Raw genomic sequence first — 16,190 nt, forward strand, 5'->3', positions numbered from 1 at the left:
TATTCCAATCAGCGCTAGCAAAGCAGTCCTGTAGCATAACCTCTGATTCTGGTGACCATTTCTCAACGGCGCAAATCGCAGGTACTTCCTATTTCAGCATCTGCTTGTAAACAGGAAGCAAGAGTACAGAGTCATGATCTGATTTGCTGAATGGCGGATGGGGGAGGGTCTTGTATACTTGCTTGTGGATAGAATAGCAGTAGTCTAGAACTGTATCGTCCCTAGTGGCATTGGGAGACGTGTTGATGGAAGTTGGGCATCACGTGTCTTAGTGATGCAGAATTAAACCAGAAAGGCAACCTCTGGGTGTAGGTTTTCATGCTTGTTTATAGCTTTGCACAGTTCGTGAAGCGTCATATTTCTTGTCCTGAGGTGGAATGTACACAGCAGTCACGATAAAAACTGAAAACTCCCTTGGGAGGTAGAAGGGTCGGCATTTCACCATCAGGTATTCCAAAAAGACTGAACAGTGGGTTGACATTTCCACCACGCTGGAATTAGCATACCAGTTGGAGTTGATTAAGAGGAAAACCCCTCCTCCCTTCAATTTCCCCGACTCCACTGTCCTGTCCGCCCAGTGAATGGAGAATCCACCGAGTTGGATACCCATGGGGAGTATCTTGTCCGAAAGCCATGTTTCTGAAAAGCAAAGAATATTGCAGTTCAAGAGTCTCGATGGTGGCAAATCCACGATCATAGGTCATCCATCTTATAATCAAGTGACTGTACATTAGCCAGTAGAATGGAGGGAAGAGGTGGCCGGTTTTCCCTTCGCCTTAATCTCACCAGGATCCCCCCTCCCTTGCCTCTGTAATGCCGCCGCTTCCTCTTGGGTAACCCAAACATTTAGTTGGAGTTACATAGGAACTTGCAAAATGGTGACCATCCAGTACGGCACCAAAGGCCCTCAAACAAAGGCACAGGGGAAAGAGGAGAAGAGGAAAAATAGACAGCAAGAGAGAGAGGGGGATGGTCCAGAAAGAAGAGAAAGAGAGAAAATGGAGTAGAGAAAGAGGGAGATAGGGATGCATACAGAGTTTGGAGAAACATATCAGGAGTTTATCTAACTCCACTAATGAGATATATCATTATTATTTTTAATAAAACAGTCTGTTAGTCAATGTCCTTCTATAAAATTGCATCTGCAATCACGACTCCACTAAACCATGTGGTGAAAAGTACATACAAACCATCATGAAAATGGAAGCTTTGCTCAAAACCTATTCTAAACAGTGTCCTTCATTATACTTTTGACATAAAATCACTTCTAAGCACTTAACTGATAACAGTCGACATAGACATTCACTCTCGTTTGAGATTATATCAGAATCCTGAGCTGAATACAGTTAAAAGGCATTTCTTGTGCCCTTTTATAGGATCTATTGAAAAGGTGCCATACTCAGTATCTAGAGGTTCAGGGTCCAGCTCTGGTAATATCCCTACTGTGCAAATAAACAAAAACATATACAACAAATAAAAAGGGAGATATGTTGGACTAAGCATGGAAGTACATTAAGCAAGTTTTTGGATGCAAAAAACAAAGTTCGCTGAAGGACAACGAACACAACCTTTGCATATCAAAGCAGATTTAATTCTGCAAACTCCATTGAGATCACTAACATTTCTGTGTCTCTGCAGAGTGCGTCTCCGTGTGCCACCAAGAAAGTGTTCTGGAGCGTCAGGCTTGGCTGGGTTCCATTAGATTTCCCCCGCGGGTCATCCATCGGCCCCAGGACGGGCGAGAGAGCGCCCAGCCCCGAGGTGATTAACGGAAGAAAGATGGCTGCGGTCCCAGCGTAAATCCAGAGGGGTTTCAGGTGGAACACAGGCGCTTGTCTACCGATGAGGAATGGTACTGAGCCTGGCCCAATCCTGCCTGGAAATCTCTCCTCTCACTACTCACTCCATTCTCACTCCATCCATTTTAAAGAACAAAGGAAGAGAAGGCGAGTGTGTTGGGCGAGGGGGAGAAATAAAGAAGAAAGAGAGTGTGAGGGAGAGAAAGAAAAGAAAGAAAGAAAGGAGCGAGTGAGTGAGTGAAACACAGGGGAAAGAAGATGGAGAGACCGAGCAAACAAGAGTGAAAGAGAGAACGGAAGAGAGAGAGAGAGAGCGAACGGAAGAGAAAGAGAGAACGGAAGAGAGAGAGAAAGAGAAGGAGAGCTGGGCGATCGAGAGGGAGAGAGAGCATGAGAGGAAACCTGCGAACCCCCAGGGTAATATTAGTGAGGCCCATCTGTTGAACATCTGGACTGAGGAGCCAAACACATCCAGCACCCTGATCAGGAAATCAGAGAGGACAGAGAGTCTCTCTGTGACCATGATGGAGGACATAGATGAAGCGATAGATAGATATTACTACCAAGCACATGAGGCATACAGGTGACTTTGAGCAAACATATGATTAGAGTAAACACAATACATGACATTTTGATAGGAAATGTTATGTCCTGGAGATGTTTTGAGAGGGTCATAACATGCAATAATATGGGACACAAGACACAAGTCATTCAGTAATATCAGAAAACAAGAGACTTGAATGAGACCAGTAAGAAGAGTGACACCCCAAGATACAGCATCCACCACCCAGTGAGTCCAAAACAAAGGGGATCAAGAGACAGGATGACAGAAGCAGTAGTATCAGCAGCTCAGAACACCCATCTTCATCTCCACGTCCATCCAACTGGAGTGAAGTGTCACCAGGCCAGGTCACTCAGAGAGGCAATCTCTTCATTGTCAAGTTAAGAATAAATAAAAAATCAAATCTACCTGAAGATGGGGGGGGGGGGTACTGATACATCTTACCTCTACCATATGAAATGTAATTTATGACATAATTGCACAGCAATAAATGCAAAGATCTTTCTCTTTCTCTCTGATATGAAAGTCAACTGTGAAAGCACAGGAATACTGATGATACTGGAGTATTACGCCAGGTGCTGATGGTGGGGGTGAATGACCACACAGAAACGCTGCCGTGTAGGCTTGGGCGGTATACCGTATATTCCGTATACCAGGGGATTTTGAAATATCAACATTATACAACACTGCTGATAAGTGAACTATCTAAGTTGTGCCAAATCAATTATTTTCAGTTCAGTTCTCCAGCTATGCATTTGGTTAGCAAACTTGCTAGCTAAGTGACTAGCTTGCAAGAGCAAGCTTCTTGGTTACAGCAGAGACAATCAATCCCCTTCTGGATCAAGATCACTGCTGCCTAAATTATTTATGTGGATCATTTTTTTAAACAAAAAAATCTAAAATATAGATATTTTGACGTTTGAAAAAAAAAACACACTTTGTGTGCACTGCCGGTAATACCATATATGGTATGTAGTTCAGGAAATGTATGAAGGTATGAAAATCTGGATACCGCCCAACCCTACTGCTGTGTCAGAGGAAAATACCACCGTATTCAAACGGCCTGATAATTATAGCTTGGTGCTAGGAATGGGAAGTTTCTATAAAAATGTAAAAAATAACATTTATTACCCCAAAGGTGGCAAGTCACAGGAATCAATATGGCTCCCATTAAACACTGCCTCTCCACGTGCTGCTCGAAGAAAGTAGCTTTCTCTCTCTTCATCTCTCCTCTACTGCATTTGCTCTGAAGCTCTTTTTTTTCTCATTCCCAGGCGTGATCTTTAAGAAAGGACTTTAACAAGCAGAACACTCTTCTAACTCTCAAATCCCACCTCTGAGGGGAATTCCAGCTAATGAATTTTATGAGATTATTAATGAAAGACATGAGGCGCATTAATCTCCTAAGGAGATGCATACTTTAAAGCAGGGGTGGGCAAACATTTTGGCTCAAGGGACACATCAGGATTTCAAAAATCAGCAGTGGGCCGCACAGATTCTGTGGGGAATGATTTGTTGGTCAAAATATATTTGCAGGCCAGAAAAAGGGCTGTTATTTAAAAACATATAGGTCCATTATACACTATATATACAACAGTATGTGGACACGCCTTCAAATTAGTGAAGTTGGCTCTTTCAGTCACACCCATTGCTGATAAAGAGTATAAAATTGAGCACACAGCCATGCAATCTCCATAGACAAACATTGGCAGTAGATTGAAAGTCACTGACCTCTTCAATAAGGCCAATGTGGCACCTTCATAGGATGCCACATTTCCAACAAGCCAGTTTATCTAAGTTCTGCCCTGCTAGAGCTGCCCCGGTCAACTCTAAGTGCTGTTGTTGTGAAGTAAAAATGTCTAGGACAAAAAAGTCTCAGACGCAAAATGGTAGGCCACACTGGCTCACAGAATGAGACCACCGAGGGCTGAAGCGCGTAGTGTGTAAAAATCATATGTCCTCGATTGCAACACTCACTACTGAGTTACAAGCTGCCTCTGGAAGCAACGTTAGCACAATAACTGTTTGTCGGGAGCTTCATGAAATGGGTTTCCATGGCCGAGCAGCCGCACACAAGCCTAAGATCATCATGCGCAATGCCAAGCGTTGGCTGGAGTGGTGTAAAAGCTCGCCACCATTGGACTCTGGAGCAGTGGAAACACGTTCTCTGGAGTGACGAATCACGCTTCACCATCTGTCAGTCCGACAGATGAATCTGGGTTTGGCGGATGTCAGGAGAACGCTGCCTGTCCGAATGCATAGTGCCAACTCTAAAGTTTGGTGGAGGATAAATAATTGTCTGGGGCTGTTTTCAATGGTTCGGGCTAGGCCCCTTAGTTCCATTGAATGGAAATTTTAACGCTACAGCATACAATGACATTCTAGATGATTCCGTGCTTCCAACTTTGTGGCAACAGTTTGGTGAAGGCCCTTTACTGTTTCAGCATGACAATGCCCCTGTGCACAAAGTGAGGTCCATTCAGAAATGATTTGTCGAGATCAGCGTGGAAGAACTTGATTGGCCTGCAGAGAGACCTGACATCAACCCCATCAAACAGCTTTGGGATACATTGGGACGCCGACTGTGAGCCAGGCCTAATCACCCAACATCCATGCCTAACCTCACTAATGCTTTTGTGGCTGAATGGAAGTAAGTCCCCACAGCAATGTTCCAACATCGAGTGGAAAGCCTTCCCAGAAGAGTGGAGGCTGTTATAGCAGCAAAGGGTGGAAGAACTCCATATTAAGGCCCATGATTTTGGAAAGAGATGTTCAACGAGCACATACCTTTGGTCATGTAATCTAATTTTTACATACTTTCTACATAGTTTTAGACGTTCAAGTGTGGCCTGAAATAATATCCCCCATGCTTTAAAAGCTGACGTGGACTCTGTGAAACTGTCCTCTCATTCTTTGATTGACAGGGAGGCACCCCAGACACCCATCCAGCAGTGTTTCTGTTGATGTGATAGGTTCTGTACACTTAGTATTCATAATGGCTGGTTGGGGCTGCTTGTGCTACTGTGATTTGTGAAGGATCAATCTATCTGACTTTCACTATAGCTGTGACAAATGACTGTGGTGTGACATTGACCATCACACTTTTTCACTGCAGATTCAGCATTGGGTGACTGGCAGTGATCTGCATGCATTACTTTAGTACACAAACAAAAATGGTCAGAGCGAGAGAGACAGAGAGAGAGAGAGAGAGAGCGAGAGAGAGGGAGAGCGCAAGAGAGAGAGAGAGAGATGGGCAGCGGGAGAAGGCATTGAAGTTTAAACAGCCTCCCCAGAAGTAAGACAAATTGGGCAGTGCAGCCAACTCCACAGCCCTTGTCCCCATCTCTCAGGGGAGGAAGCCAACATCTCCCAAGCATTAAAGTGGAAAAACCAATGCCACTGTGAGAATTTAATGAGGAGGGCTCATACTGCTCTCTACTCTCAGGCCTGCCGCTGACTCTGTGACACAACACTTCATGGCGTGTGGTGATTTTCTCTCTTTTTTATTTTCTATATCTTTTTTTTTTTTTACTTTGCCAGGGAAATGGGAGTGGATATCAAGGCTGTAACCTGCCAAGACCTCTCAGTCACCCTAGTGCAACACTAATGCATTTGGACAGTGAAAAGGGCATGCCACATCCCTGTGACTATTATTCTTTAGAAGCAGGCAGACATTACACAGTTTATCAACCTCTCTAAAATGCAACACCTATGAGAAACAAGTGGGGCAATGAAAGGAAACAATTATCCTGGTTCGGTCCACTGACAAATAACAGTAGGAGTGAAGCGTTATTTAAAAAAAACATAATTATTTCAGTTCACCAGTAGCCTCTATTCCATTCTACTGTATTCTGTTCAAGCAAAAGTGCTCGCTGTTTTAACTTCATTACAGCCTTGCCTCTCCAACACATACAGTGCCTTGCAAAAGTATTCGGCCCCGTTGAACTTTGCGACCTTTTGCCACATTTCAGGCTTCAAACATAAAGATATAAAACTGTATTTTTTTGTGAATAATCAACAACAAGTGGGACACAATCATGAAGTGGAACGACATTTATTGGATATTTCAAACTTTTTTAACAAATCAAAAACTGAAAAATTGGGTGTGCAAAATTATTCAGCCCCTTTACTTTCAGTGCAGCAAACTCTCTCCAGAAGTTCAGTGAGGATCTCTGAATGATCCAATGTTGACCTAAATGACTAATGATGATAAATACAATCCACCTGTGTGTAATCAAGTCTCCGTATAAATGCACCTGCACTGTGATAGTCTCAGAGGTCCGTTAAAAGCGCAGAGAGCATCATGAAGAACAAGGAACACACCAGGCAGGTCCGAGATACTGTTGTGAAGAAGTTTAAAGCCGGATTTGGATACAAAAAGATTTCCCAAGCTTTAAACATCCCAAGGAGCACTGATCAGAGATGCAGCCAAGAGGCCCATGATCACTCTGGATGAACTGCAGAGATCTACAGCTGAGGTGGGAGACTCTGTCCATAGGACAACAATCAGTCGTATATTGCACAAATCTGGCCTTTATGGAAGAGTGGCAAGAAGAAAGCCATTTCTTAAAGATATCCATAAAAAGTGTCATTTAAAGTTTGCCACAAGCCACCTGGGAGACACACCAAACATGTGGAAGAAGGTGCTCTGGTCAGATGAAACCAAAATTGAACTTTTTGGCAACAATGCAAAACGTTATGTTTGGCGTAAAAGCAACACAACTCATCACCCTGAATACAACATCCCCACTGTCAAACATGGTGGTGGCAGCATCATGGTTTGGGCCTGCTTTTCTTCAGCAGGGACAGGGAAGATGGTTAAAATTGATGGGAAGATGGATGGAGCCAAATACAGGACCATTCTGGAAGAAAACCTTATGGAGTCTGGAAAAGACCTGAGACTGGGATGGAGATTTGTCTTCCAACAAGACAATGATCCAAAACATAAAGCAAAATCTACAATGGAATGGTTCAAAAATAAACATATCCAGGTGTTAGAATGGCCAAGTCAAAGTCAGACCTGAATCCAATCGAGAATCTGTGGAAAGAACTGAACACTGCTGTTCACAAATGCTCTCCATCCAACCTCACTGAGCTCGAGCTGTTTTGCAAGGAGGAATGGGAAAAAATGTCAGTCTCTCGATGTGCAAAACTGATAGAGACATACCCCAAGCGACTTACAGCTGCAATCGCAGCAAAAGGTGGCGCTACAAAGTATTAACTTAAGGGGGCTGAATAATTTTGCACGCCCAATTTTTCAGTTTTTGATTTGTTAAAAAAGTTTGAAATATCCAATAAATGTCGTTCCACTTCATGATTGTGTCCCACTTGTTGTTGACTCTTCACAAAAAAATACAGTTTTATATCTTTATGTTTGAAGCCTGAAATGTGGCAAAAGGTCGCAAAGTTCAAGGGGGCCGAATACTTTCGCAAGGCACTGTAGTTGTTAATGGAGAAAGGCTAAAGTTAAGTTGCTAAAGCTTTCCCAAAAGAGTCTAGCCTCACTCAGAGCAGAAAATGGCATCGCAGCAGATTTGTGTTTGCTTTGTAAATATTTGATGGAGGTACAAATCATGAGTGATTGGACGATTGGAGGGAGAGCCTTGACTTTGTTTTGGAACTGCCGGTGGAAGGGAGTAAAAAGGTCCAGAATCGATGAAGGGGGTGAAAATAAGAATTTATTTAAAGAGAGGCAGGAAGATATGCAGGCCAGGAGGCGAGGTGTTCGGCGAAAGGGGGAACGGTGATGGATGAAGTTTAGCACTCTCTCACCAAGGGTCTGATTGAGTGGCCGAACAAACACAGTGAATTAATGACAGTGATAATCCAAAGTAAGCACATTGGGAAACTGACTGAGCTTCGTATAAACAATTTCAGACCCCCCCCTCCCCCTCAATGTTATCTTAAAATAAAAGTTCAAAAGTAAAATGAAAACGGTCCCAATACAGAAAAAATAAGTCTAATGGTCCAGTTCAAATGTGTCATGATTCACACTGTACGGTAATGAAACTAAAGGTATGTATTTAGTCACTAGCATCCCAGACAGAAGGTCATCATTAAAAATGATATCCTTAAGTATCCTCAGCAGTTTGCATCTTGATGCTGACATTGAGGCTAATGTTGAATCTTAATTATTAATTGTTTATTGCATTAATGTATCCAATTGCCAATACCACACATCATTGAGCACTCAACCCCCACACATAACCACACAGACCGTTGTGTGTGTGTGTGTCCTTGCTGAGTCTATACTTAGCATTCCATGGTTGCTAGAGCAGCGGTAACAGAGGATCACTTGACAACCTCACAGGACAAAATGCATGTAACTCCATCGGCACTGGCTTGAGCTGCTTAATGTGTTATTAATATCTCCTCCATGGCTACAGAAGCATGCTAACTGTGACTGCAGAGTAAGGTAGAGACAGAGAGAGGGAGAACAAGGCTGAGCCTGAAAACTCAGAAGTGGGATAGTAAACAGAGGAGTAAAACAATGTTATATTATAAGGTTGTATAAGACTACTACTACTCACATGTGAAACCCATTATAATTAGAAATGTGATATTGCCCACTTCTTGACACCAAGAAAATTCGGGACTTTACACTGTGGCTTATTATCGCAAATCATTATTCATACAAATCATTTAGAAAACTATGAGAAAAAGGTTGCCGTCTTTTTAGTTGCATTTTTAAATAATCACTGTATGTTTAATAAATCACTGTGTGTTTATTTCATGAAAATAACAAAAAAAAACATATATATTAATAATTCATTTCCCTTAGCCTCCTTTTTCAATTACAATGTTCAGTCTAACCGTGTGGGCGTTTTGATACAAACGTAAATATATTTCAACAATGGGTTGGTCAAAACAAGCATTGTGATTGGTTGAGACACCTTCTAAGACATACTAAAAAATCTGTTAAGCACGGCTAGACTGGGACGAAAATAATTGCCATTTTGTTTTCTGTTCCATATGAAAAATCCTTGCGCATTCACTGTCCCATCAGCCCAGCCAATTCATGACCTTGATCTCCACTGTAAAAAGCATCTAGACATTGTTTCCTCTTGCTTCCAGCCTAACATTTGGTTTGCAACAACGGGGGTTTGTACCAACCTTGCTGTCTGTCTCTCGACATTTGCAACAGTGCTTCAATATTGAAATTGGTTCTCCACTGTCCTATTGAGAACGTGTCAGGGCGAGATGGACTTTTCTCAGCCAGTCGAAATCATGAATCAGCAATCATTTTTTTTAGATGTATACAAAGGAATGTTGGTAGAAAAACAGTTCAAACTAAATGAAATGCAGCTACTTTGCTGTTATTCTAGCTGCATGGTTAGACGTCACTGTGTTCGCCATAGTTGGCTAGCTAGCAAGCAATGGATAAGAGCATTGCCAACCAGCATGGCAACGGAACATTGAGAATGAACAACTGGGTCGCGTCCATAGATATAGAACAAAAAGACTTCACGACTGTGTCGCGTCTCTGGCAACCTAACCGATAGAATGAACGGCCGGCTTGGCTAGCAACCATAGTGTGGGGACTAGGCCTATATTTTTTTTGAGGGATAAAATAGTAGCCTATGAATACATTTATCAAAATCAAGTTTTTTATTTATTTGGTAATTCATTGCAACGAAAGCAACTGTACACTCGAGGTTGTGCAAAACTACCTTTTTAGCACGGCTGTGCTGATTTACAGTACTCGGCTCTGCCTTGTGGCTATGAGCACAGCCGTGCTAAACAAGTAGTTTCGCATAGCCTCTCATGTACATTTGCTTTACTACATACACAGCCCTGCTTGGCAGATAGGATCGTCTCGACTGCAGAGCCCACCCCGCTAACCCCTTCAAGGAGGATAGGGGGATATTCATGCAAAATAAAAGATGACTGGTCAGAATAATCAGATCAGATTGTGATGTCATGCTGTGGGTCAAAAAGTCCATCCACCTGAACAGTCTGAAATTACAGGTGTTTTATTTCAGAAAGCTCTTACACTGAAAGGGTATTATCATAATTTTCAGTGTTATTTCGACCTCACAGTGTGGAATTATATATGTTTTAATGAATATCGTGTTTTTGACTGCACTGCCCCTTTAAAACGTTCAATGTCGAACTACCCTGAATCACAAAAAAAGTGAAGAGGAAGTGAAGAGGAACGGAGTGAAAGGAGACCTTCACTGTTCAAAGAGGCTAAGAAATCAATTGGAGATATTTCAAGACAAATCAAATATGTTGCAATGGATTGTCTGCACTCAATAGAGGACTTACAGCTAAATGGCTTGATAGAGAACATAAGAGCCGTAATGTGTGTGGATTTCTGTCAAAGCAACTGTAGAGACCGAAAATCTATCACTAGGCAAACACCATACAACTAACAAAGCTCAAATCAAGCTATTCCATTCCATTTGTTTGTGATGAAACCCCACTTTTCATCTATCTAACAAAAACAATAAAATCTGTAAAAATAAACAGATAATCAGACTTCCCCTCCTCACCCGACAGCCTGTCAGTCCTGGGAGTTTTAACACCGACCAATCCACGGAACTGACATCCTCCCTGGCACCACTCCGCTCCCCAGGCTCCAGGGACAGGCAGCCTGGCAGGCAGTGTTACCGGCACAGAGGGGGTGAGAGTTTAACCCCCCCACTCCCTCTCACAGCAGGCATCACATGGTGAGCTGGGCTGTCCATTACATTTAGAGGCCTGCATGCACGCCAGGTCTGATAAGAGCAGTGGCAGGGTTTCGGGGAATGGGAGGAGGAGTGTATGGCCTGTCAGTAGTCTGTCTGGTCACTAAACAGTTCCTGTTACGCCCTCTGGTCTCCCGTCTTCACCCCATCCCTGTTCAACCTGGGTGTCTGTGACAGTACTGCTAGGGGAGAGGTAACTCTCTGCAGGTTGCTGTCACCTCTACTGCAGCCCGACATTCAGCGCTCCAAAAGGACATTGGAAATGCTACGACTTGCCTTTTCTCAACCTCTAATCTGCCTCTCTGGTAAACAGGGCAAGAGTACTTGAATTGAAGATAAGTATGTACAGCAAGGTCTAAATCATTACTTGACATGTGCGCAATTAACTCTTGCTATTATCTTCCATTGCCCTTTGTCACCTTCATCACCCATTGTAAGGTAAATATTTTGACCATTGTTACTAATCCATGTATTAGAATACATGGGATACAGTACAATACAATTATATGAAAGCATTCCAGGCAGTATATTCCAGGCACTTCAAATTAAACATAAGCAAGATGTGTGATTGAAAAAGTATCTACTTCAATGCATGTTGTGGGATAATGGACACCCTGCATCTAACAGCATGAGATATGCTTCTCACAGAGAGAGAGAGAGAGAGAGGGCTGGGCAGGAAACACGTTAACTGAACTGGAGCACACTGGAAGCAATCAGAACGAGCCCACAAAAAGAGAGGGAGAACAGAAAAAAAACTGAGAAAGAGAGAGAGCTTGTTTCAAAGCAGCAAAGGGCAGACCGGTGAATAATTCCAGAACCTTGAAGGAAATGATGGGAAACTCCCACCCCTTTCAATGGAAAATAACCCAGTGAAGACTTGATTAAAACAACGAGCTGGAACAGTAGAAAAGGCGACGCCAAAGCCCACTGTTGAATGAAGCAGCTTTTATTTTCAGCAGTCCATTAAGCCCAAGAGCTATGGCAGGAAAAAGGGAAGGCAGCCCGGAATCTTCCCAGCACGGACCGCGTTTCCCAGCAGCTCACTGGGCTTCGGGATTTATGAGGCGAAAAACTGATGAGAGATAGATTAAACAACGGGAATGCCGCACTCAGCAGAAATGCTGATGAAAACTCTAAACACACATTTTCAATTATGTATTATTCAAATTATCATTATTATTATGAGTATTGTGAAAATATTAATTTGTAGTAATATTAGCATTAATAATTGCCCTAATGTTGTATATAACAGCATGCGTACCAGAAAGCTAATTCTGATAACTCCAATAAACACAACACATTGCAGTGTGCTGTCGTATAGCTCAGCATCTCTCTCCACAACCCACACTTTCCTCAAGAACCCTGTACAAAATCACTAAGCAACTGCAACATGACAGCGTCCCACGCAGTTAACTGTCTGCTTCCCCCCATATCTTTTAATCAATCTATTAGGGGGAGCTTGGCGATGATGACAGGCCAAGCGACTGATAAAGTGACCTGGCGGACATTTGAGCTGCTCCGGTTTGTGCGTGAGGCAGATAATAGCCAGCGCTGGAAGAGATGATGATGATGATAATGTTGCTACTGAGGCCAAGAGTATATCCAATCTTCCCTAAATGTCAACCTTTACTATTGTACGCTGTAACTCTGAATTTAAGGCACAGCCTGCTCAGATAGGATAATAAACACATTACTTCATTCTATCAGGCTCAAACAATTGCACTCTCCCCAGATGACAATGAAGGGAAGGTAAATAAATAAAAAAGGAGAGGAAAATGAAAAGATGTGCTGGCTAAGGAGCTTCTCATAAGATTACAATGACTGTTCTGTTTTGCTTGTTCTGTCAACAACATACATTCATTTCACAGACATGGGGACTGATCGAAGGCCAAACAGATCTCTTTCCCTCTCTCCCCGTCTTTCCTCCTAGGCTCTCTGGTCTGAATGGTGGAGAGGTGAATGAGGCGATGTGTTCTGTCTTTCATTACCAGCCTGGCTGTGACTGGACCCATCGTACCCTCACATCCAGACTGGAGGTGGGAGCTGGTGCTCTGTGGCAGGAGACACCCCGCAGTGAAATTCAGCACTTTTTATATCCCAAACAGATGCTTTGGCGTTTTAATGAGCAGGGGTAAAGATCACAGTTTGTAAAAAATACAAAATAAAAAAAACGATTAGTCCTATAAACTACTTAAATAATGAGGCAGGCTATAAAAAAGAGAAAATATTGGTGATCAAATACAAAATCGTATATTCTCAAACTTTTAGTCATTTGGTGTCTCTTTCACTCTCTTACAGTCATAACTAAAAAACGATCACTTTAGTCATACAACTGCTTGCGGCAACTGCTGCACATGATACAGTACATAATAGAAGTGATCACACTCTGCTTTTCTCTCCGTGTACTACTAACCGATCCCACTCAAACCCCTAGCACACAGCAGGCTGATACCTTGACGTTTGGCACCACTGCACAGCAGCAGAGAGAGAGACTCCCAGTCCTTGGGGCGTGTATTTGACCTTCTGTGACCTGTTCCTCAAGCATTCATCACCTCTGATGATAAATCAAGTTTGAAATGTTGATTTGTCAGGAAAGTAACCTTCGTTATGTTTCATCGCAGACAAACGGTACAAACCAGGGGTGATGAATTATATTTGGTTTTGGATTTGCAAAGAGCACACAGCACAGTAATAGATTATTACTTTCACATTTCAGAATGAGATAAAATATGACAAGTTAATCAAACACACAGAAAGATAAAGAGAGAGGAAGCAGAGAGAGAGTGGGAGACACACACAATGTATTTCTACATGTAAATGAGCATTAAACGGTTATGGTTTGCTTATTCACTTCATGCATCACCTGTAGCTGGATACTAGGCATTCAATTACATAATATCTCTTCAGTGTAAAGGAATGCAATTGCACATCTAGGATACATGGGAATTACAATGTGTGTATTGGCTTCCAAATACCGGCACAAAACGCAATTTGTAATGCATCTCATTCAAATGTAATAGTTGATCGTTTGATTTAGCAAAAAAATAAACACAACTATTGGATTTGTGTTGCCGATTCCAGGAGCGTCCATCGCAGCGCCTTCACATCAAGGGATTGTCAAGCGGGCAACAAATACATTTCTTGGACATGGTGTAATGATGATCCAATTCTAAAAGCTTGAGGAAAGTCCAGCTCAAGGTCACCCAAATTAAAATCATACCAAAACAGCCATAGGGACAGTGGTGTGAATCCTCTAAGCGCCCGTGCGATATATAGCCTATAGCCTATATATTAGTCCCAAATCACAAGGAACTGTATTCGTCTGAGCAAAGTCAAATATTGACAATTATTTACAGGAATGTTTCTATGTACCATTCCAAATGATGAAGCTCCGTGAGCAACATTTCCATTGATGCAGGCAATCATTTTTCTCTCATTTTATTTTTGCCAAGTCAGAACGGAGTTTTTGAACATTGCGCCACGACTCAAGGATGTTTTAATTCAGTACCGGCGTCAAATGGACGACACATTTGGGTAGCCTATTTATTTGTGTAAATTACCTGCTGTTGCTGCGCGCTAACGATGACCGTTTTATATGCTTTATGGGTTTATGCATAACCTTGTAGTTAGACGCAATTGTAATATGATATAATAGGCTATAAAACGATAAATCGACATGTTTTCAATGCCGTTGATTTGCCTTTCCGCACTGTAGCCGCACGGTTTGGAGATAACGGTTTCGTTGCATTGGCGCTCCGCGCTGTCAATTATCAAGGCTATTTCTGATGATTGCAATTATTTTCAGATCGTTGTTGCAACAAGAAACTATATTGTTTATAGGCTATACTAATTATTATCATGACCTTTCCTGTTGGTATAGCCTACCGAATACCCTGCCGCGTGTTAATCTGGGGGTAAAGTGGAAGGGAGTTTCACCACCTTTGGACGGACTGTATAGCCTACTAGAGATGTATTATATTCACAAACAAATTGCAGTGGAAAAGCAAATACTTTTTGCGAGAGAAATATATATTTCCATAATCCCAAATGGTATCGTGGAACGTGGCTGTTGTCTGATTGAATGTGTAGCCTAGCATAGAGCCTAATTATTTTTTTTAATAACATGGAACAAATTGGCACAAAATTATGTGATAGGCTACTGCACACCATGTCATCATTACATTACATTAATATTCCACTCGTGTATGAGCCGAGTTTAGTCATTGCACTAATGTTTCCGAGCCGACTACACGACTTCTCAAGTCATGAAAATCACCAAGCTTGGATAAGAGGAGAGATGTGACTTCGAAAAACTTACCAGGATGACAGTCTGCCCAAAAGAGCACGAAGGCAGACAAAATCAGAGACAAGATCCACCAGCAACACGATTGCAGTAGCCTCCGCATGACAAAATGAACATCGAGAGCAAAAAGGGCAACTGTTGAGTTATCCGTCTGATCAAAATATCAATGTCTGCTGCGTAAAAGCAGCGCAAATGCTGCTAAATGTAGGCTAGTGACTGTTCAGTGAAATTCAGTGCGGGTCTGGAACGTCCAGAAAATAGTATTTACTTCTCAAAACCTCCTTCCAAACAGCTTCTTGATACTCCCCAAAAAAAACATGTCAGTTAGTAGAGATATAGCTTTCGAGCTTCAATCAGTTCATTTATCAAGGATAGAATAGATAGTGGCAGTAGTCCATGCAGCGGAGAGCTGCAGCGGTTCTGCTGGCGAAAACAGAGAGAGAATAGTTGGAGCGGCACTGGAAGTGTTCCATTCCTCCATCCAGGAAGTAGCGTGTGTGCCAAAGTCTGGCAGAGACTTTAAAACAGGCTTGGGAGAAAAGGCGAGGAGAGGAGGGAGAGAGGTGCAGAGAGAGAGAGAGAGAGAGAGAGAGAGAGAGAGAGAGATGCAGAGCTCAATCCTCCGGATCCTAGCGCCTGGGAGTATTAACTATTAAAGCAATAGTATACAGTTGAAATGTAAATGCCCACTGTAGAAATCCACGTTTTCGAGATGAAAAATGATGGTCCATGATGGTGAACAACGATTTAAATCAACAAGTTATAATTTTAGTCAAAATATGATACATTACCACTTCTGTGCTAATCCTTGTGAAAGAGGTGTCTTTTCCTATGAT

At 42.3% G+C, this 16,190-nt stretch overlaps 1 protein-coding gene across 1 annotated transcript in view; it reads right to left on the bottom strand.

Moving 5' to 3' along the window:
* ptprga (protein tyrosine phosphatase receptor type Ga) overlaps positions 1 to 15,738 on the bottom strand; it is a 309,383-nt gene extending 293,645 nt beyond the window's left edge. The window contains exon 1 of the mRNA XM_052473373.1: positions 15,370 to 15,738. Coding sequence (XP_052329333.1) covers positions 15,370 to 15,457 — 88 coding nt within the window. The 5' untranslated portion in view covers positions 15,458 to 15,738. The remainder of the gene's footprint in view (positions 1 to 15,369) is intronic.
* Between the last annotated feature and the right edge of the window lie 452 nt (positions 15,739 to 16,190).

Source organism: Oncorhynchus keta, chromosome 21, assembly GCF_023373465.1.
Source record: "Oncorhynchus keta strain PuntledgeMale-10-30-2019 chromosome 21, Oket_V2, whole genome shotgun sequence".
Taxonomy (NCBI): Eukaryota; Metazoa; Chordata; class Actinopteri; order Salmoniformes; family Salmonidae; genus Oncorhynchus; species Oncorhynchus keta.